Source organism: Heteronotia binoei, chromosome 14 (assembly GCF_032191835.1).
Source record: "Heteronotia binoei isolate CCM8104 ecotype False Entrance Well chromosome 14, APGP_CSIRO_Hbin_v1, whole genome shotgun sequence".
Classification (NCBI taxonomy): Eukaryota; Metazoa; Chordata; class Lepidosauria; order Squamata; family Gekkonidae; genus Heteronotia; species Heteronotia binoei.
In genome coordinates this window covers 70115833-70136669 of record NC_083236.1, presented here as the reverse complement: position 1 = coordinate 70136669, position 20837 = coordinate 70115833, and the positions used below count along the sequence as shown (strand labels likewise).

At 54.2% G+C, this 20837-nt stretch overlaps 1 protein-coding gene across 1 annotated transcript in view; it reads right to left on the bottom strand.

Annotated features, from left to right (window-relative positions):
- The window catches only part of CDH15 (cadherin 15), a 28639-nt gene extending 13236 nt beyond the window's left edge, over positions 1-15403 (bottom strand). Inside the window, exons 1-4 of the mRNA XM_060253570.1 lie at positions 15311-15403; positions 4479-4643; positions 2971-3126; positions 1714-1858 (exon numbers count right to left, since the gene is read on the bottom strand). Coding sequence (XP_060109553.1) covers positions 1714-1858; positions 2971-3126; positions 4479-4643; positions 15311-15364 — 520 coding nt within the window. The 5' untranslated portion in view covers positions 15365-15403. The remainder of the gene's footprint in view (positions 1-1713; positions 1859-2970; positions 3127-4478; positions 4644-15310) is intronic.
- Between the last annotated feature and the right edge of the window lie 5434 nt (positions 15404-20837).

The window sequence follows — 20837 nt, the reverse complement described above, 5'->3', positions numbered from 1 at the left end:
CAGTGGCCCCTAAGGCCCTGGGTGTCACCTCCAGCCTCCATTGGACTCCTCTTCCTAAGCAACCAGGTCCATGGGTTGCCAAGCTCCAGGTATGAGCTTACAACTGATCTCCCAAAGACAGATTGGTTCTAGGGTTGCCAAGTCCAGTTCAAGAAATAACTGAGGACTTTGGGGATGGAGCCAGGAGACATGGGACAAAGCCAGGAACAAGGGTATGACAAGCATAACTGAACTCTGGCCATCACATTTAAAGGGACAGCACACCTTTTTGAATGCTTTCCTTCCATAGGAAATAATGAAGGCTAAGGGTACCTTCTTTTGGGGCTCATAGAATTGACCCCCTGGTGCAATCGTTTTGAAACTTGGGGGGTATTTTGGGGAGAGGCATTAGATGCTATGCTGAAAATTTGGTGCCTCTACTTCAAAAAACAGCCCCCCAGAGCCCCCGATAACTTCAGATCAAGTCTCCATTATACCCTATGAGAATCAATCTCTGCATAGGGAATAATGAAGTGCCCAGCAGACATTTCTCCCCCCCCATTTCTGGCGACTGAAGCGAGGGATTGGCCTCTCTACTCACGATTTGCTGCCAACTTCTTCAAAGTAGCACAGACACCCCATCCCAAGAGGAAGCCTTTCAATTGGAGACGGAAGCCTCCGGAGGTGGAAAGTCACATGGGGGCTGTGGGGGCAGGGCTTCCCCGGGAAGGAGCCTGGGAAAGCGGGAGATCCCCCGCTGGGACCTGGGGATTGGCAAGCCTCATTGGTTCCCTTAAAGGAGGATGGACTCTAGGGCATTGCAGCTGCTGAGGCCCCTCCCCCACCCCCAAAATCTCCATTAATTTTCCAGCCAGGAGTTGGCAACCTTGGAACTCAGGAGCAAGCCCCCTTGAACTCACTGCATTGGACTTCAGAGCATGGGACGGGGTTGCGCGTCCTGCAGTCAAGCACTAGCTGTGCGCACACTGCTTGGGGGGAGGCCTGGTGTGGGTTTCAGCAGCCCCTCAGACCAGGCTGCTGCCATGGGAAGTGCAACATAAGAACATAAAAGAAGCCATGTTGGATCAGGCCAGTGGCCCATCTAGTTCAACACTCTGTGTCACACAATGGTCAAAAGAACCCAGGTGCCATCAGAGGTCCATCAGTGGAGCCGGGACACTAGAAGCCCTCCCACTGTGGCCCCCCCAAGCACCAAAAATACAGAGCATCACTGCCGCAGACATAAGAACATAAGAGAAGCCCTGTTGGATCAGGCCAATGGCCCATCCAGTCCCACACTCTGGTCGTTTTCGCACTCACCTCCAGCCGGCGCGACCCCCCTCTTCACCGCGCAGGATCTGCGCGGATTTCGCACTAAATGCCACGGAGCAGCCTTTTGCGCCGGAAACTCCCGCGCAAAAGCCGCTCAAACGCCAAACTGCTTTTTGGCGATTTACGTTTGAGCGGCTTTTGCGACAGGAGTTTCTGGCGCAAAAGGCTGCTCCGCGGCATTTAGTGCGAAATCCACGCAGATCCTGCGTGGTGAAGAGGGGGGTCGCGCCGGCTGGAGGTGAGTGCGAAAACGACCTCTGTGTCACACAGTGGCCAAAAAACCAGGTGCCATCAGGAGGTCCACCAGTGGGTCAACGGTTACAGCCCTCTGGGAGGGCCAGCAGTCAGCAGGCTTCCCTGTCCCCATAGAAGAAGAGCAGCCGGAGCATCCGGCCCACCCACCTGGGGCAACGCCTTCCACCACATGTGCAGAGAACGTGTCTTGCTGGAAGAGCGGCCGGTTGTCATTCTGGTCCATGACCACAATCTCCAAATCGGTGGGATCTTCCAGGGTCCCTCCGCCCAGGTCCAGCGCAAAGGCCTTGAGCTGCGGGGGGAGGTGCATTGGGGGGTGAAGGTCCTCTGATCCCGCTCTCTCTCTTGGGGGGGGGGCTGCAGTTCAGCTCCGAGGGAGCAGCTTGCCTTGCGGGGTCTCTCGGGGGCTGATGTGTCCCCATGCTTGGGGGAGCACCCCATGGCTCATGCTGTCACCTCAAGAGCCCTGGAAGGCAGGGATCCCCCTCACCACTACCCCCCCTTCCACCCTGTTTGGGGTTCCTCTCCTGAAAGAGCCCCCTCTACAGAGGCCTCCTGTTGCCTGACCTGCTTGCCCGTTCCCATCACCCCCCATGCCATCCTTTGCCAGGCCACCCTCTCTCTGGGCAATGGACTTCCTTTGCCTTTGCTCGGCATTCTGTCCCACCCTCTCCTGCTGATCGGTCTCCGTGTGCCTCTAAGGTCCACCTGTGGGAGGGGTTGGGGTCAGCAGCCTGCTTCTCCCTCCTCTGCCCTGCAGAAAGGCCCTGAGGCAGTTCCTGCTGGGCTCTTGCTACGCAAAAGGTCCTGCATGTAATAGTGGTGACATCAGGGGTGTGGCCTAATATGCAAATGAGTTCCTGCTGGGTGACAGTAACAGTGGTTATGTCGGGGGTGTGTGGCCCAATATGCAGATGAGTGCCTGCTGGGCTTTTTTCTACCCAAAAAAGCCCTGTGTGTAACAGTGGTAATGTCAGGGGGTAAGAACGTAAGAGAAGCCATGTTGGATCAGGCCAGCGGCCCCTCCAGTCCAACACTCTGGGTCACATAAGAACATAAGAGAAGCCATGTTGGATCAGGCCAGCGGCCCCTCCAGTCCAACACTCTGGGTCACACAGTGGCCAAAATAAATAAATACATACATACATAAATATATTTAGGGTATTAGGGTGTGGCCTAATATGCAAATGCATTCCTGCTGGGCTTTTTCTACCCAAAAAGCCAGGCTGAAACCCATCAGCGGCCTCCAAGGCCCGCTCGCCCTTTCCCATGGCCAGAGGCTGCATCCGCTCCCAGCTCTAGCATTTTGGGGAGCCACGCCCTCCAGCTTGGCAAATTAGGGCTTTTCAGGCCTCATGCTTCAGGAGGGGCCTCCAGCTCAAATTCCCGTCCAGCAGGACTTACCCGAAAGTGGTCGTTCTTTTCCCGGTCCAGCATAGTGTTGAGGTAGACTTTCCCGGTGAGCTTATCGACGGAGAAGACGCCGCGGGGCTCCTCGTCCACGCCCGGCCCCCTGATGCTGTAGATGACCCCCCCGGGCTGCTGTTTGTCAGATTTAATCTGCAAAGGAAGGCCAAGAGTCTTGGCAGGATGTCGCTGCTTCGCTCCTTGTTCCCAGACAGGCCTGAATGCCCCCCCACCAATCCTGCCACCTGCACCAGTGTCACTGGAATGGGGGGGCCGTTGGGGAAAGGAGGGCACCCACCCAGCAATTAACAAGGCCCAGGAGCACTGGCACATGCAGGCAAGGGATGCCCTGTGCGGGCACTGGCTGAGGTGCCTGGACCTCCAGGATGACGGGCACGTAAGGGAACATGTCAGCAGCACGGATGCCACCATAACCAAGGTGGGCGCATTGGTGAGCTGCTGGGTGTAGAGATGGTGGAGGCTACAAGCATTGCCAGCTTCAAGAGGGGATTGGATAAGCATCTGGAGCAGAGGTCCATCAGTGGCTGTTAGTCACAGTGTATTGTTGGAACTCTCTGCCTGGGGCAGTGATGCTCTGTGTTCTTGGTTGGGGGGGCACAGTGGGAGGGCTTCTAGTGTTCTAGTGTCCTGGCCCCACTGGTGGACCTCCTGATGGCACCTGGGTTCTTTGGGCCACTGTTTGACACAGAGTGTTGGACTGGATGGGCCACTGGCCTGATCCAACAGGGCTTCTCTTATGTGACACAGAGTGTTGGACTGGAGGGGCCACTGGCCTGATCCAACAGGGCTTCTCTTATGTTCTTATGTGACACAGAGTGTTGGACTGGATGGGCCACTGGCCTGATCCAACAGAGCTTCTCTTATGTTCTTATGTGACACAGAGTGTTGGACTGGAGGGGCCACTGGCCTGATCCAACAGAGCTTCTCTTATGTGACACAGAGTGTTGGACTGGAGGGGCCATTGGCCTGATCCAACAGGGCTTCTCTTATGTTCTTATGTGACACAGAGTGTTGGACTGGATGGGCCACTGGCCTGATCCAACAGGGCTTCTCTTATGTTCTTATGTGACACAGAGTGTTGGACTGGATGGGCCACTGGCCTGATCCAACAGGGCTTCTCTTATGTTCTTATGAGTTGGCAGATTGTGCCTTGGCTTAGAAGGGAAGTTTGCATTTATTTTGACCCTGCTGCATCCAGAAGGACAGCAGGTTCTGGCCAGTTGTGGGAGGGGGTCATAAGAATACAGGGGGTCTCTGTACAGGACCTGGGAATGTGGAGGCAAGATCGGGAAGAGAGCAGGCACGATACAGACTCTGAATGTAGCTTCTTGCCTGGAATCTTCGGCTCGGGGATCAACGGCCCAGTCCTCTGTGTCACGGAAGTACCAGCGGGCAAGACTCAGCATGGGTCTTGCAGTCCCGGGCCCCCTGCTGCTGGGCATCACAGCTGAAAAGTCCCGTCCCGTGCCAAGTCAGGGCCGTACCTGCACCAGAAGATGAGGGATCCGCTTGTGGTTCTCGGACACGCTGATGGGAGGGATCACCCATGCCCGCTTCACCCTTCCCGTCCCAGACTTCTGCTGCTGCTGCTGCCGCCAGAGGTGAAGGACTGGGGCAGCAGGAAGCGCCTCCGCAGAGCAGCTGATGTCCTGCCAAGAGAACAGCCGCCATTTTAGTGCCGCCCCCATCAAGCCTTAGGAATGAACGATGGACCTCCCCTCTTTGGCTCTTGGCCAGGCAGCACATGCCTTCTGATTGGCTAGAGAAAGGCATGTGACAGCCTCCCATTCCCCTAAAACGGGGTGGCCAAACTGTGCCTCGGGAAGCCCTCACTGCCCTGTTGGTCAGCTTAGAGAAGGCGTTTGTCTCTTTCAATCGCTTCTCCAATCCAAGCCAGCCATCACCTTGGAGAATGCATTTGAAGTTAAAGTTGCTTTCTTTCTCCCTCTCCCTCCCTCTATTTTCCTTCCTTCCTTCCTTCCTTCCTTCCTTCCTTCCTTCCTTCCTTCCTTCCTTCCTTCCTTCCTTCCTTCCTTCCTTCCTTCCTTCCTTCCTTCCTTCCTTCCTTCCTTCCCTCACATCTTGCAGCTCTCTAACATGACATTCATGTCTTGTGGCTCTCAAACATCTGATGTTCCTGTCTTGCAGCTCTCAAGCATCTGAAGTTCATTTCCTGTGGCTGTCATCTATCTGATGTTTATTCTATGTGGCTCTTATGTTAAGCAAGTTTGGCCAGCCCTGCCCTAAAATCTTTGTAGTCCTCCCAGTGAAAAAGGCTGGAACTCCAGGCCCAGGCCCTGCCCCGCCCTCCATCTGTGGGTGGGGAAATCCCCAGAGATTTTGTGGGTGGCACCTTGGGAGGGGGTTTCGGGACACGAGGGAGTTCAGTGGGGAATAATGCCCTAAAGTCCACCCTCCCAAGCAGCCATTTTTGTCCAGAGGAACGGATTTCTGTCACTTAGGGACTGGCTGTAATTCTAGGGCCCTGCCTGGAGGTGGCAACCCTATCTTCACCCCCACCCGGGTCTCATGTGTGGAGCAGACTGTGGATGTGGGGTGCTGGGCAGAATGAACTCTCCGATCTTCCAGCCCCAGTGACAGAACACCTGGGGAAGAAGCCCTTTCCTTCTATTGTTACTGTTCTCTGCCTCCTGGAGGGCCGGAAGCAGGGGGTTTAGGGTTGCCAATCCCCAGTTTGGAGGCCCTCCCCCCACTTCAGGGTCATCAGAAAGCAAGGGGAGTGGAATGTCTGTTGAGCACACCATTATTCCCTATGGAGAACTGATCCGTGGGAATCTGGGGCTCTGGGGGGGCTGTTTTTGCAGCATCGCATCCAGTGCCTCTCCTCAAAGCTCACTCCAAGATTCAAAAAGATTGGATGAGGGGGTCCAATTCTATAAGCCCCCAAAGGAGGTGCCCCTCTCCTTCATTCTTTCCAATGGAGGGAAGGCGTTAAAAAGGTGTGCGGTCCCTTTAGATGTGACGGCCAGGACTCCCTTTGGAGTTCAATGATGCTTGTCAGAACTTTGCTCCTGGCTCCGCCCTCAAATCCCCCAGAGATTTCTTGACTTGGACCTGGCCGCCCTACTGCCTCCTTGGGGGCCAGGAGCGGGAGGTTGTTCAAATACGTTGCTGTCCTTTTGATTCAGGGACCACACTGCACTCCACCAGCACTGCAGCCACCAAAGAAGAAGACGACGACTGCAGATGTCTTCTCCCCCCACGACAGACACCCTGTGAGGTGGGTGGGGCTGAGAGGGCTTTCCCAGAAGCTGCCCTTTCAAGGACAACCTCTGCCAGAGCTCTGGCTGACCCAAGGCCATTCCAGCAGGTGCAGCTAAGGAGGAGTGGGGAATCAAACCCGGTTCTCCCAGATAAGAGAGCTCTGGCTGACCCAAGGCCATTCCAGCAGGTGCAAGTGGAGGAGTGGGGAATCCAACCGGGTTCTCCCAGATAAGAGAGCTCTGGCTGACCCAAGGCCATTCCAGCAGGTGCAAGTGGAGGAGTGGGGAATCAAACCCGGTTCTCCCAGATAACAGAGCTGTGGCTGACCCAAGGCCATTCCAGCAGCTGTAAGTGGAGGAGCGGGGAATCCAACCCGGTTCTCCCAGATAAGAGAGCTCTGGCTGACCCAAGGCCATTCCAGCAGCTGCAAGTGGAGGAGTGGGGAATCAAACCCGGTTCTCCCAGATAAGAGAGCTCTGGCTGACCCAAGGCTATCCCAGCAGGTGCAAGTGGAGGAGTGGGGAATCAAACCCGGTTCTCCCAGATAAGAGAGCTCTGGCTGACCCAAGGCCATTCCAGCAGGTGCAAGTGGAGGAGTGGGGAATCAAACCCGGTTCTCCCAGATAAGAAAGCTCTGGCTGACCCAAGGCCATTCTAGCAGGTGCAAGTGGAGGAATGGAGAATCAAACCCGGTTCTCCCAGATAAGAGTCAGCACACTTAACCACTACACCAAACTGGCTCTCTTATATATATATTCCACCCTCCACTCTGAATCTCAGAGCAGCTTACAATCTCCTTTATTTTTCTCCCCCACAACAGACACCCTGTGAGGTAGGTGGGGCTGAGAGAGCTCTCAGAGAAGCTGCCCTTTCAAGGGCAACTCCTGAGATAGCTATGGCTGACCCAAGGCCATTCCAGCAGGTGCAAGTGGAGGAGTGGAGAATCAAACCCAGTTCTCCCTGATAAGAGTCCACGCATTTCACCATTACACCAAACTGGCACACTTCACCACTACACCAAAGTCTGCTTTGATCCCCCCCCCCCTCCCCAGTTTACCACTTGCATCGTGGGCTTCATTGGCCCCTTTCTGGGTGCCCAGCCTGCAATGCCGTTTGAACCCCGAAGCCCTTCCCTTCCTTCCGCCTGACCAGAAGTCCCAGCCGCAGCAGCCCATCCCCTCCCCTCCCCAGCCCTAAGAAAACTGATCTGTGGTCCAGGGCAGCAGGTGTGTGGAATTCCTGGCTGCTGCTGGGAACACAAGTCTCTTTTGTGGCTGGAACAGCTGCATGGGGAGGGGGGGGCGGCTGGGCAAGCCCAAGAGCACAAAAAGGAGACAGCTTTGGCGTGGGGGGGGACAACTGTGCCTTAGTTGACAGATTCCTAGTTGGGCTTCCGTTTTGTGGGGATACGTGGAGCAGAGGCCGTGGTTTGCACAGAATCCAGGATTTCATGAGAGCACCTGAGAGGCACAGGTTACGTGGACCTCAGCTGGGGCTGCCAGTGGAGGTCTTTCTAGCGCCTTCCATCAGGGGTGTCTTGTCTCCCCTGACACAATAGTGCCCTGCTTGGGTGTGGACTGGGAGGCCCGCTGGGCCTGGCAGCGGCTATAAAAAGAAAGGCTTCTCCCCCGCCTTCCCTCCCCCTCCACAACAGCTGCTCGGAGGCTGTGGGACTTCTGGGCTCTTCGCTCTCCCAAGGCCCAGATCCCGGCCCTGCTTTTGGCACAGGCCTGCTTGGGCTGTCCGGAGCTCCCAGCCTAGGGGGAGCATCCTGCCCCTCCGCCTTCCCAGGCAGCCTGTTTCTGTTTCTGCTTGGGGGAAAACGAGGCCAAAGCCTGCTTTTCCCACATTCTTGGGCTCTTTCCCTGGAAGAGGGCTCTGGTGTTCCCTTTCAAAACAGAACGGGCTGACTGGGATGCAGCTCTCTCCCCTCTAGCATGCACACTGGGCTTCCTACAGAGGCCAGGTGGAGCTGAGCCCCGGCACCTCTCTCCAAGACTCAGCCCCACCATGGCTGGGCAGGTAAAAACTGCAGACCTCATGTGCCCTTTTCAGTAGGTCAAGGAGCTTCATAAAACAATGTAGATATCCAGTGGCACCCTAAAACCAATCCCTCTCCATCCATCCAAATAGAAGAAGAAGAAGAAGAAGAAGATGATGATGATGATGATGATGATGATGATGATGATGATATTGGATTTATATCCCGCCCTCCACTCTGGATCTCCGAGTCTCTGAGCCATTCAACCCCACCTGCACCTCTTCCAAGCCCTGGCAATCACCTTTCCTCCCCGCCCCCCACAACAGACACCCTGTGAGATGGGTGTGGCTGAGAGAGCTCTGACAGAAGCTGCTCTTTCAAGGACAGCCCTGCGAGAGCTATGGCTGGCCCAAGGCCATTCCAGCAGCTGCAAGTGGAGGAGTGGGGAATCAAACCCGGTTCTCCCAGATAAGAGTCCACACACTTAATCACTACACCAAACTGGCTCTCTTTCTCCCCCACAACAGACACCCTGTGAGGTGGGTGAGGCTGAGAGGGCTCTCACAGCAGCTGCCCTTTCAAGGACAACCTCTGCCAGAGCTACAGCTGACCCAAGGCCATGCCAGCAGCTGCAAGTGGAGGAGTGGGGAATCAAACCCGTTTTTCCCAGATGAGAGTACACGCACTTAACCACTACACCAAACTGATTCAGGGCGACTTACAATTATAGTTAAAAATATTACCAGTTAAAGTGAAAAATAACATTGGAAACCCAAAATTTTTCTCCCTCTCCTCCTCTTAAAGGATGCCCGCCATTCAACCCCACCTCCCCCTCCCCCAAGCCCTTTTATTTCAGTCTGAGCTCTGGGGCCAAAATGTGACCAGAGTTGAAGATGCCAGGCTGCTGGACTTCTCTTTCCTTTGGCTACCAAAGCCGAATGGAGCCAGCAGCCCCCTAGAACTGCCCTGGGAGCTTCAGCCTGCAGCTGTCTCCTGCAGGAATCCGATCTTTTGTTCACAGGAGATGCCTTTGGAGCCAGCAAGAATGCAAGTGCGTGTGTGTGAGACCCCCTCTCTTCCCCTCACCCTGAAATGGAACCCGGCAAAACCTCGGATTCCACAGCCAGCAGGTGGCCAAATGTGGGCGCACACACACACACACACACACACACACATGCTCAGCCTCCACCACAAGCATTCCACCCCCACCCCCCACAGTAAGAGGATACCTTCTTGTTCATCTCAGACAAACCAAGAGGCTCCTTCAGCCTACCCACAGTGCGCGTGTGTGTGTGTGTGGGGGGTGCGATGGCAAAGCCCAACAGGGGCTCATCTCCTTGAGCAGGGCCAGACGGGCACTGCTGCTGGGAACCAGAGATCATGGAGAGGTGCTCTCCCCTTCACCAGCTGTGGCCTTGGCATTGCAAAAGGAGCCCGGGAGACCAGGGGCTTTGCCACTCTGAGAACCCGCGAAGCTGCCTTAAACTGGCTGTGAGTGTCCGTCCTTCAAGGTCCAGGTTGTCTACTTAGACTTCAGGGTCTCAGCTTGGGTTGCCAGATCTGGGTTGGGAAAGTCCTGGAGATTTTGGGGGTAGAACTTGAGGAAGACAGGGTTTGGGAGCAATACTCCCTCTAAGCAGTGGAGTCCTGGGAGCAAAAACTCCGCTTTGTGAACTGCTGCATGAATTAGAAGAAGATGAAGAAGAAGATATTGGATTTCTATCCCGCCCTCCACTCCGAAGAGTCTCAGAGCGGCTCACAATCTCCTTTCCCTTCCTCCCCCACAACAGACACCCTGTGAGGTAGATGAAGATATTGGATTTATATCCCACCCTCCACTCCGAAGAGTCTCAGAGCGCCTCACAATCTCCTTTCCCTTCCTCCCCCACAACAGACACCCTGTGAGGTGGGTGGGGCTGAGAGGGCTCTCACAGCAGCTGCCCTTTCAAGGACAACCTCTGCCAGAGCTATGGCTGACCCAAGGCTGTACTAGCAGGTGCAAGTGGAGGAGTGGGGAATCAAACCCGGTTCTCCCAGAGAAGAGTCCGCACACTTAACCACTACACCAAACTGGCTCTCCACACTTAACCACTACACCAAACTGGCTTGCTCTGGGGCCATTTTTCCTGAGCGAAGACAAAAATGTGTGAACTGGAGGCTAAAAAACTGTGAGCTAGCTCACACTAACTCAACTTGTGAGCTTGTGAGCTAGCTCAGAGATCCAGTTTGGTGTTGTGGTTGAGTGCATGGATCCTTATCTGGAAGAACCAGGTTTGATTCCACACTCCTCCACTTGCAGCTGCTGGAATGGCCTTGGGTCAGCCAGAGCTCTCGTAGGAGTTGTCCTTGAAAGGGCAGCTGCTGTAAGAGCTCTCTCAGCCACATCCACCTCACAGGGTATCTGTTGTGCGGGGGGGGGGGGAGGTAAAGGAGATTGTGACTCACTCTGAGATTCAGAGTATAAAGCAGAATATAAATCCAGTATCTTCTTCTTCTTCTTAGATAGAACACTGTTTGGGCCCTCCACAGGTCTAATGGCATAGCCTCTACCTCCCAAAGCAGCTCTTTTCTCCAGGTGAATTGTCACCAGGAGATCAGTTGTGCTAGTGGGAGATGTCCAGCACCCACCTGGAAGCTGCCAACCCTAGACTCTCAGGCCGAGGTCTTTCTCATCCTGTCACCCCCCACCTGATCCTTTTAGCTGGAAAAGTCATCAGGGATCGAACCTGGATGCCAAGAGGAGCCTCTACCACTGAGTCACATGTGAGCCCCTGAGGCCGCCTTGGTCCTTCTGAGTCAGTCCGGTCTGCTCAGACCAGCAGTGGCTCTCCAGAGTCTCAGGCTGTGGCTTCAGGTCCCCTCACCACCTCCCTGACCTTTGGAGCTGGAGATACTTGGGGCTCTTTAGCTTGGAGAAACTTTGACTGATGAGGGGTGGCATGATAGAGGTTTACGAGATCATGCATGAGATAGGGAAGGCAGAGAAAGAAGTCCTTTTCTCCCCTTCTCACAGTACAAGAACTCACGGGCACTCCATGGAATTGCTGAGTAGTTAGGTTAGAACGGATCAAAGGAAGTACTTTAGGGCTGCCAATTGCCAGGTGGGTGACACAACACAAAATGCAAGCTAGTGACCAATTTACTAAGAAATATATAGAAACCAGTCCAAATGTCCAAAACATGTACATTCAAGTCCCAAACTAGTGTGGTGACAAGCCAATCGGTTAAGGACCTGTTTCTTTCCAGTCTTCATCAGACCAGGGACCAATATTGATTCAATTATATAGATTCTTTACATAATTTTTAAAAAACGGGACGCAGAGCGTCTCCAACAGCAGTTTCACATTGGCTACAGCTCAGTGTGAGGCTTCTTGCGCCATGAAGATCGAGTCCCATAGGGTATAATGGAGAATTGATCTGCGGGTATCTGGGGCTCTGGGGAGGCTGTTTTTTGAGATGGAGACAGCAAATTTGCAGCATAGCACCTAGTGCCTCTCCCCAAAAAGCTGTCCAAATTTTCAAAAGATTGGACCAGGGGGTCCAATTTTATGAGCCCCCCCCAAAAGGTGCCCCTATCCTTCATTATTTCCAATGGAGGGAAGGCATTTTAAAAGGGGTGAGGTCCCTTTAAATGTGAAGGCCAGAACTCCCTTTGGAGTTCAATTAGTCTTGTCACAACCTTTCTCCTGGCTCCACTCCCAAAGTCTCCTGGCTCCACCCTCAAAGTCCCCAGATATTTCTTGAATTGGACTTGGCAACCCTAAAGTCCTTCATCACCCAAAGGGTGATTGACAGATGGAATGCACTGCCATAGCTACAAGCATAGCTTCAAGAAGAGATTGGACAAACATCTGGAGCAGAGGTCCACCAGTGGCTTTTAGCCACAGTGCATTGATGGAACTCTCTGGGGCAGTGATGCTCTGTATTCTGGGTGCTTGGGAGGGGCAACAGTGGGAGGGCTTCTAGTGTCCTGGTCCCACTAGTGGACTTCCTGATGGCACCTGGGTTTTTTGGCCACTGTGTGACAGAGCGTTGGACTGGATGGACCACTGGCCTGATCCAACACAGCTTCTCTTATGTTCTTATGTGACACAGAGTGTTGGACTGGATGGGCCTCTGGCCTGATCCAACATGGCTTCTCTTATGTTCTTATGTGACACAGAGTGTTGGACTGGAGGGGCCACTGGCCTGATCCAACAGGGCTTCTCTTATGTTCTTATGTGACACAGAGTGTTGGACTGGAGGGGCCATTGCCCTGATCCAACATGGCTTCTCTTCTGTTCTTATGTGACACAGAGTGTTGGACTGTATGGGCCATTGGCCTGATCCAACAGGGCTTCTCTTATGTTCTTATGTGACACAGAGTGTTGGACTGTATGGGCCACTGGCCTGATCCAACATGACTTTTCTTATGTTCTTCTGTGACACAGAGTGTTGGACTGGATGGGCCATTGGCCTGATCCAACAGGGCTTCTCTTATGTTCTTATGTGACACAGAGTGTTGGACTGGATGGGCCACTGGCCTGATCCAACAGGGCTTCTCTTATGTTCTTATGTGACACAGAGTGTTGGACTGGATGGGCCATTGGCCTGATCCAACAGGGCTTCTGTGATGTTCTGCTGCCAGGGCTGTAACCTGGGGCCTTCTGCATGTCACGCAGATGCTTTGCCACTCAGCCACCAGATACTGGGAGGGAGGCCTGGCCAGTCTGGTGGGTGATGCTCAAGGAGTTGAGCAGGTCCAGAGGCCACACTTCATCCTCAGGCATGTGGCTGGCCTGACCTCCCCCCACCCCCCAGTAGCAAGACAAGTGTGGGTCAGGGGGCAGTTAATGCAGGCCATCTGGACTACCCCCACCTCTCCAAGCCAGGCTTTCCACATCTCCTTGGAGTTTCATGCTGGCGGGAAGGGGGGCCTCTCTCACAGCTAAGGGGGTGGGGCTGAGCCCCCACAGTGGGGGAGAACCCCAAACCTTCTGGGCCTTTTCCTCTGGGCCTTCCCTGTCAGGGCAGCCTGCCCCCCCCCCTGACCTAAGAGGGCTGTGTGGAGGGAGTCTAGAGTCCCCCCCCCCCTTTTGTGTGAGGCCCCAGTCTTGGGGAAGACCCCAGGATTCCAGGCCGGGAGGTGGGGAGCAAAGTGATCAATCTCAGAGAGAAGCGCTCAAGAAGCAATGGGGGGGGGGGGGGAAATGACCCTGTCTCAAAGTCTTTCTCCCCACAGCTTGAGGGCGGACCCCAGATCCCTCCCACTGCCTTTGTGTCTGCTCCCCTTGGGTTGCCACCTCCAGGTAGGGAGGTTCCTGGAGATTTGGGGATGGGGGCTGGGGATAGCAGGGTTCAGGGAAGGGAGGGGCTTCATGGTGTCTAATGCTACAGAACCTGCCTGCCAACGGGTCTGTTTTCTCCAGGGAGCTGATCTCTGTCGTCTGGAGATAAGTTCGGAGTCCGAGAGATCAGGCCAGACCAGGGGGTGGGCAACTCTACATCCCAGGCCACTTTGCAGGGACAGAGGGGAGCTTCCTTGGGGGCCTCTCCCTTTTTCTTTAACTGCTCCAGGACAAGGAAACGGAAGAGTCTGGCCATGTGCTGAACCACAACCAGCCATTTCCAGAGGCAAAACTGTAGTCACCGCCAGCTGGAGGCGAACCCTATAAACGCCAACTGAATGGAAGCTGAGCATGCTGCTTCCCATGGAGTTTTGGCGGGGGGGGGGGGCCAACAGACACCCGCTGTCCTGGTCTGTGCTCTCCCCCTCGCCAACCCCCGGTCTTCCACCACAGAAAGAAAAGTGGGTAAAGGTTAGATGTTAAAGAAGCAAGCGGAAATTCTTTGTTGGGCAGTCAGTCAGAAGTCTCCTTGCACCTTAACAGAGATATTCACAGGGCTTTTTTTGGTAGGAAAAGCCCAGCAGGAACTCATTTGCATATCGGGCCATACCCCTGCTACCTTCCTGGGTGTTCCTGCTCAAAAAAAAGCCCTGGATATTCATTCGTGCAAATACAGAAAATGAGGCGCAAAGAATCTTCTGGCTCAGCGAATTGGGGCACAACGTGGCCAAAGCCCTCCTTATCCAAGATGCTGCTACCAGAAAGGCACTTAGAACCTTCCAAGGGGTCCAATGTGAGAGGCTGGGACAAGAACAACATTTGCAGAATAAGTACCTGGGAATCCCCCCCCCCTTAGCATAGCGAACACTGCAAGGACCCCAGAAAGAAGGACCCACCCACCCACCACAATGTTCACACATGTTGTGCACCCCCCAGATCAGTTCCCTCTGTGCCGAATGCTGAGATAAGAAGGAGGGAAAAACCACCTAGATGCAGATGGGAAAGGATGGTACTTTGCACATGCTCAGAGGTACCTTCTGCTTTATTATTGGTTTGGCCCTGTCATTTTGGAAACAGGCTCTGGTCCTAAGGTCGAGGACAGCCACGAAGGCACCTTGGACTGAATCTGACCACTGGTCTATCTAGGTCAGTGTTTGCTACCTAGACGTCAGCAGCTCTCCAGGGTCTCAGGCAGAAAAGGGTCTTTCTGATTATTTTGCCTGGAGCGGCTATCAGGGATTGGACCTCCTGCCTGCCACAGTTGCTGAGATACCATCTTATGGCTATACCATCACCCATTGTATTTTTAGACGGTTAGTACACTGAAGTGTAGAATGGGCCCAACTGAAACCACCACCTATGGTCTATAACTTGCGTATTGTTTCATTGTACTGGCTCATCTTGTTTCAATTTTAATTGGAGGTTTTGATCGTTGCTTTATCCATGTTGTCCTCCCTGAGCCCATCTCAGGAAAGGGCAGAATATAAATGAAGTAACGAATGAAGAAGAAAAAGAAGAAGCTTTTCCACTGAGTCACAGCCATGGAAACACCTGGCCTCAGCGCTAAACATGCTTCGGAGAGAGGAGGAAGAAGGAAAGATGGAAGGAACAGCCTGCAAAGTAACTTGCTGGATCTTGGGTTCCACCCTGAAACTCCCAAGTCAAAAGTCCTGTCTCTCGTCAGGGCTGTTCCTGGCACTCTGGAGAAAGGCGAAGGAAGCCCCGTCCCCCGTCCTCCCCAGAGGGCCCAGCTCCCTCGGTGTCCCTTCACCCTCCCCCTTACCTGTGCCCACAGCATTGCCAAGAGAAAAGCAGCAAATGCGGAGGGGGTGCCCATGTTGGCTGGCTGGTTGCTTCTGGTGCCTCGGGCAGGTCTCCGAGCTGGGCAGCCTCTGCCCGTCCCTCCTTCCTGCATGCAAAGCGGCCTCTGCTTTGGACGGAGCTCAAATCCCCGAGGAGGCCCAGCTCTGACAGACAGCACATGTGTTGGGGCTGTGCTGGGGCCTGGGAGAAGAACGCCGGATGGGGGGTGGCCTGGAAGCCGCAAGGCCTGCCTAACTCTCCTACCCACACGACCCTCGGGAAAGGAGGATGGAGCGCGCAGCATTAACGCTTGCTCTGCCAGCTCCCAGAGAATCACTCCTAATCCACCCTGCCCCACCATGAGACTCAAAGCAAGCCAAAGCGCCTACTCTGGAAGGGGGGGGTGGAACTCATGCCTCTCCAAGTTGGGAAATCCCTGCAGATTTGTGTGGGGAGTTCGTGACCAGCAGGATGTGGGGAGGTGAGAGACTTCCGTGCCGTCTAATGCTACGGAGGTCACCTCGCGACAGGTCCATTCCCTCCAGGGGAGCTGGCCTCTGTAATCTGCAGATCAGTTCTAATTCCAGGAGATCTCCAGGCTCCACCTGGAGGATGGCAACCCTATTCCTGCTCCTTCACTCCACTGCCGCTGGTTCTCAGTGGACCAAACTCTGAGCGGCTTCCACAGCAAGAGGCAGGAAATGACTTTGGAGTTGGGATTCAGGAGCAGCTGGGAGGGCAGCATCCCAACTGGAAGGCGTGTGCCTCATGATGTGCCACAGGGGGATCTCCCCTTAGCAGGTTCCGGGGGCTGGAAAGACTCCCCCATCCCCTGGGGCTCTTGAGCTGGGAGAAACGTCGACTGTGGGGTGACATGATAGAGGTTTACAAGATTATGCATGGGATGGAGAAGGAAGAGAAAGAAGTACTTTTCTCCCTTTCCCACAATACAAGAACTCCTGGGCATTCAATGAAATTGCTGAGCAGTCGGGTTAAAAGGGATAAAAGGAAGTCCTTCTTCACCCAAAGGATGATTAACATGTGGAATTCACCGCCACAGGAGGTGGTGGCGGCTACAAGCACAGCCAGCTTCAAGAGGGGTTTGGATAAAAATATGGAGCAGAGGTCCATCAGTAGCTATTAGCCACAGTATATTATTGGAACTCTCAGGGGCAGTGATGCTCTGTATTCTAAGTGCTTGGGGGGGGGGGGGCAAAGTGGAAGGGCTTCTAGACCCACTTGTGAACCTTCTGATGGTGCTTGTGGGGGGGGGGGGGTTGGCCACTGTGTGACACAGAGTGTTGGACTGGATGGGCCATTGGCCTGATCCAACATGGCTTCTCTTATGTTCTTATCCCTGGGGCAGTGATGCTCTGTATTCTTGGTGCTTGGGGGGTGGCGGCACAGTGAGAGGGCTTCTAGTGTCCTGGCTTCACTGGTGGACCTCCCAGTGGCACCTGGGTTTTTGGCCACTGTGTGACACAGAGTGTGGGACTGGATGGGCCATTGACCTGATCCAACATGGCTTCTCTGATGTTCTTATGTCTGGGGCAGTGATGCTCTGTATTCATGGTGCTTTGAGGGGGGCACAATGGGAGGGCTTCTAGTGTCCTGGCCCCACCTATGGGCCTCCTGATGGCATCTGGGGTTTTTGGCCACTGTGTGACCCAGACTGTTGGACCGGATGGGCCATTGGCCTGATCCAACAGGGCTTCTCTTATGTTCTTATGTCTGGGGCAGTGATGCTCTGTCTTCTTGGTGCTTGGGGGGGGGGGGGGCACAGTGGGACAGCTTCTAGTGTCCTGGCTCTACTGATGGACCTCCTGATGGCACCTGGGTTTTTTGGCCACTGTGTGACACAGTGTTGGACTGGAGGGGCCCTTGGCCTTATCCAACATTGCTTCTCTTATGTTCTTATGTTTGGGGCAGGAATGCTCTGTATTCTTGGTGCTTGGGGGGGCATAGTGGGAGGGCTTCTAGTGTCCTGGCCCCACTGATGGACCTCCTGATGGCATCTGGGTTTTTTGGCCACTGTGTGAGACAGAGTGTTGAACTGGATGGGCCATTGGCCTGATCCAACATGGCTTCTCTTATGTTCTTAAGAAGCCGTCTCCCAAGCAAGCCAGAGCAGAAGCCGGGGAGAAATTCTTGCCCAGGTGTTTGGCAAGGGAAGCCCCACCTCACCTCAGAGACTTCAGGAGGCACCTTCAGGTCCTTTTTGGGGCTTCTGGCACAACAGGAAAGACCATCAAGCCCTGACAGAGCCAGATTAACAATTGGGCCAAGTAAGCACTGACCTATGGGCCTCCACACCTTTAGGGGCCCCGGGCCAGCTTCCCCCCACCCTGGTTCTCCCCCTGCTTGCAGCCCTCCCAGCCAGCAGCTGAGCCGCTCTTTGCCCTGCTTGCCTGGTGCGGCTGCTGTGGCGTCATTGCCAATTTTGCCCCTCTCTGCCTCTCCCCTGCAGCTTAGGAAAAGGGGCTCTTGAGAAGGGGCCTGCAGGCTGCAGTGGGGGCTGTGGGTGATGAGGTGGGCGCTCAGACTCTGAGATCATTTGTGAGGGCCCCCCCAAGATTTCAAATGCCTAGAGGTCTCCACAGGTTTAATCTGGCCCTGAGCCCTGAGTGGGCTGGGGAGGCCATTCTGCACTGAGACCCCCCCCACACACTGACCGGGACGTAGGGTTGCCAATCCCCAGGTGGGGGCAGAGGATCCCCTGGATTGGAGGCCCTCCCCCTGCTCCAGGGTCATCAGAAAGCAGGGGGAGGGGAGAGAAATGTCTGCTGGGCACTCCATTATTCCCTAGGGAGACTTATTCCCATAGGAAATAATGGAGAATTGATCCGCGGGTATCTGGGGCTCTGCGAGGGCTGTCCTTTGAGGTACAGGCACCAAATTTTCAGCATAGGATCCAGTGCCCCTCCCCAAAATGCCCTCCAGGTTTCAAAAAGATTAAACCAGGGGGTCCAGTTCTATGAGCCCCAAAAGAAGGTGCCCCTATCCTTCATTATTTCCAATGGAGAGAAGGCATTTAAAAGGTGTGCAGTCCCTTTAAATGTGATGGCCAGAACTCCCTTTGGAGTTCAATTATGCTTGTCACACCCTCGCTCCTGGCTCCACCCCCCAAAGTCTCCTGGCTCCACCCCCAAAGTCCCCAGATATTTCTTGAATAGGACTTGGCAACCCTACCAGGGTGGGCCTTTTCCCTTCGGGAGCTGCTGGACACCTCTTGCATTCCAGTGGGGGGGGGCAACCGCTTAGCACCCCTTCCTGTGAATATTTATAAGCCAAACCAGGGTCTGAGCAAAGACAGGAGGTGACCTTCTGACCTCTGCCTCAGCTAGGGTTTCCAATCCCAGGTGGGGGCAGGGGATTCCCTGGGCTAGAGGCCCCACCCCCACTTCAGAGCTAGCAGAAACTGGGAGCGGGTGGGGGGAGGGAAATGTCTGCTGCACACTCCATTATACCCTATGTAGATCGATTCCCATAGTGTATAATGGAAAATTGATCTGTGGGTTTCTGGGACTCCAGAGGGGCCGTTTGTTGAGATAGAGGCACCACATTTTCAGCATAGCATCCAGTGCCTCTTCTCAAAACAGCCCCCAAGTTTCAAAAAGGTTGGTCCAGGGGGTCCAATTCGATGAGCCCCAAAAGAAGGTGACCCTATCCTTCATTACTTCCAAATGGAGGGAGGGCATTTAAAAGGCGTGCGGTCCCTTTAAATGTGATGGCCAGAACTCCCTTTGAAGTTCAGTCGTGCTTGTCACAACCTTGCTCCTGGCTCCACCCCCAACGTCTCCTGGTTCTACCCCCAAAGTCCCCAGGTATTTATTGAGTCAGGCCTGGCAATCCTACAAGTCCAGCTGGTGTAGAGTCAGTTTGGTGTAGTGGTTAAGTACACGGACTCTTATCTGGGAGACCGGGGTTTGATTCCCCACTCCTCCACTTGCACCTGCTAGCATGGCCTTGGGTCAGCCATAGTTCTCTTATCTGGGAGAACTGGGTTTGATTCTCCACTCCTCCCTTGCACCTGCTGGAATGGCCTTGGGTCAGCCAGAGCTCTGGCAGAGGTTTCCCTTGAAAGGGCAGCTGCTGTGAGAGCTCTCTCCAGCCCCACCCACCTCGCAAGGTGTCTGTTGTGGGGGAGGAAGGTAAAGGAGATTGTGAGCCGCTCTGAGACTCTTCGGAGTGGAGGGCGGGATATATAATAATAATAACTTTTTATTTGTATCCCGCCCTCCCCGCAAGCAGGCTCAGGGCGGCTCACAACATGTGAATACAGTATACAATAAAACCATGTGCAATCAATTATAAATTCATATACAATTTCAATATAAAATCATCATTAAAATTACATTAAATTTAAGATTATCTTCATCTACCTCACCAGGTGTCTGTTGTGGGGGAGGAAGGTAAAGGAGATCATGAACTGCTCTGAGACTCTTCAGAGTAGAGGGTGGGATATAAATCCAATATCTTCATCTACCTCACAGGGTGTCTGTTGTGGGGGCGGAAGGTAAAGGAGATTGTGAGCCGCTCTGAGACTCTTCAGAGTGGAGGGTGGGATATAAATCCAATATCTTCATCATTTTCTTCTTCTCTGATTCAGAGAGAAGGGTGGGGTATAAATCTGCAGTCTTCTTCTTCTTGGGGGCAGAGGGGAGCCAGTGTAGGTGGCGGCTGGGCAGAGAGGCTGCGTGCATTGGGCGGGATTGCAAGCGGGGAGGTGGGGAGGAGAAGGCCTGTTTAGCCTTTGCAGAGCCTCTGAGTGTGACCTGCTTCTCCCTGCCTCCCTCTCTCCTTGGAACCCACAGGCCTGTCAGTCTGGGATGCCCCAGAACAGCTGCCAGCAGGACTCCCCCCCCCCCCACAAGCAAGAGGGAGTGTTTCCCCCCCAGGGTGCCCAAGGAAGAGGGGGGCATGCAGGGCTCCTCTGGGTCTGTTGTCTGCTCCAGAGGTCCACTTCTCACCTCTTGCTGCCGGGCAACAGTGGGAACTGTTCTTGTGTTGGCAACCGTTGGCAAGCAGCTCCCCCCTCTCCCCATGAAGCTGGTCTCTCCCACCCACACCTAATGTGGAGACACCCGGTCAGGATTGTCGGTGGCTTCCACACGCGGATCCCTTTGCATCAGGGAAGGATTTGGAATTTTTGTCGCTGCCATTCTTTCATTCGAAACAATTCTACTGCCACATTCTCAGCTGCTGTTCTGCAATCAAAGTGAGCTGGAATCTGGACATAATACAAAGCTATGTTCCCCGCAATGTGTCCCATGGGCAAGATCCCTCTGTTGTGTTTACTCGGAAGTAAAGAAGTCCCAGTTTGGTGTGGTGGTTAAGTGCACGGACTCTTACCTGGGGGAACCGGGTTTGATTCCCCACTCCTCCACATAGAAAGATGAAGAAGACTGCAGATTTATACCCCGCCCTTCTCTCTGAATCAATGACTCAGAGCACCTTACAATCTCCTATATCTTCTCCTCCCACAACAGACACCCTGTGAGGTGGGT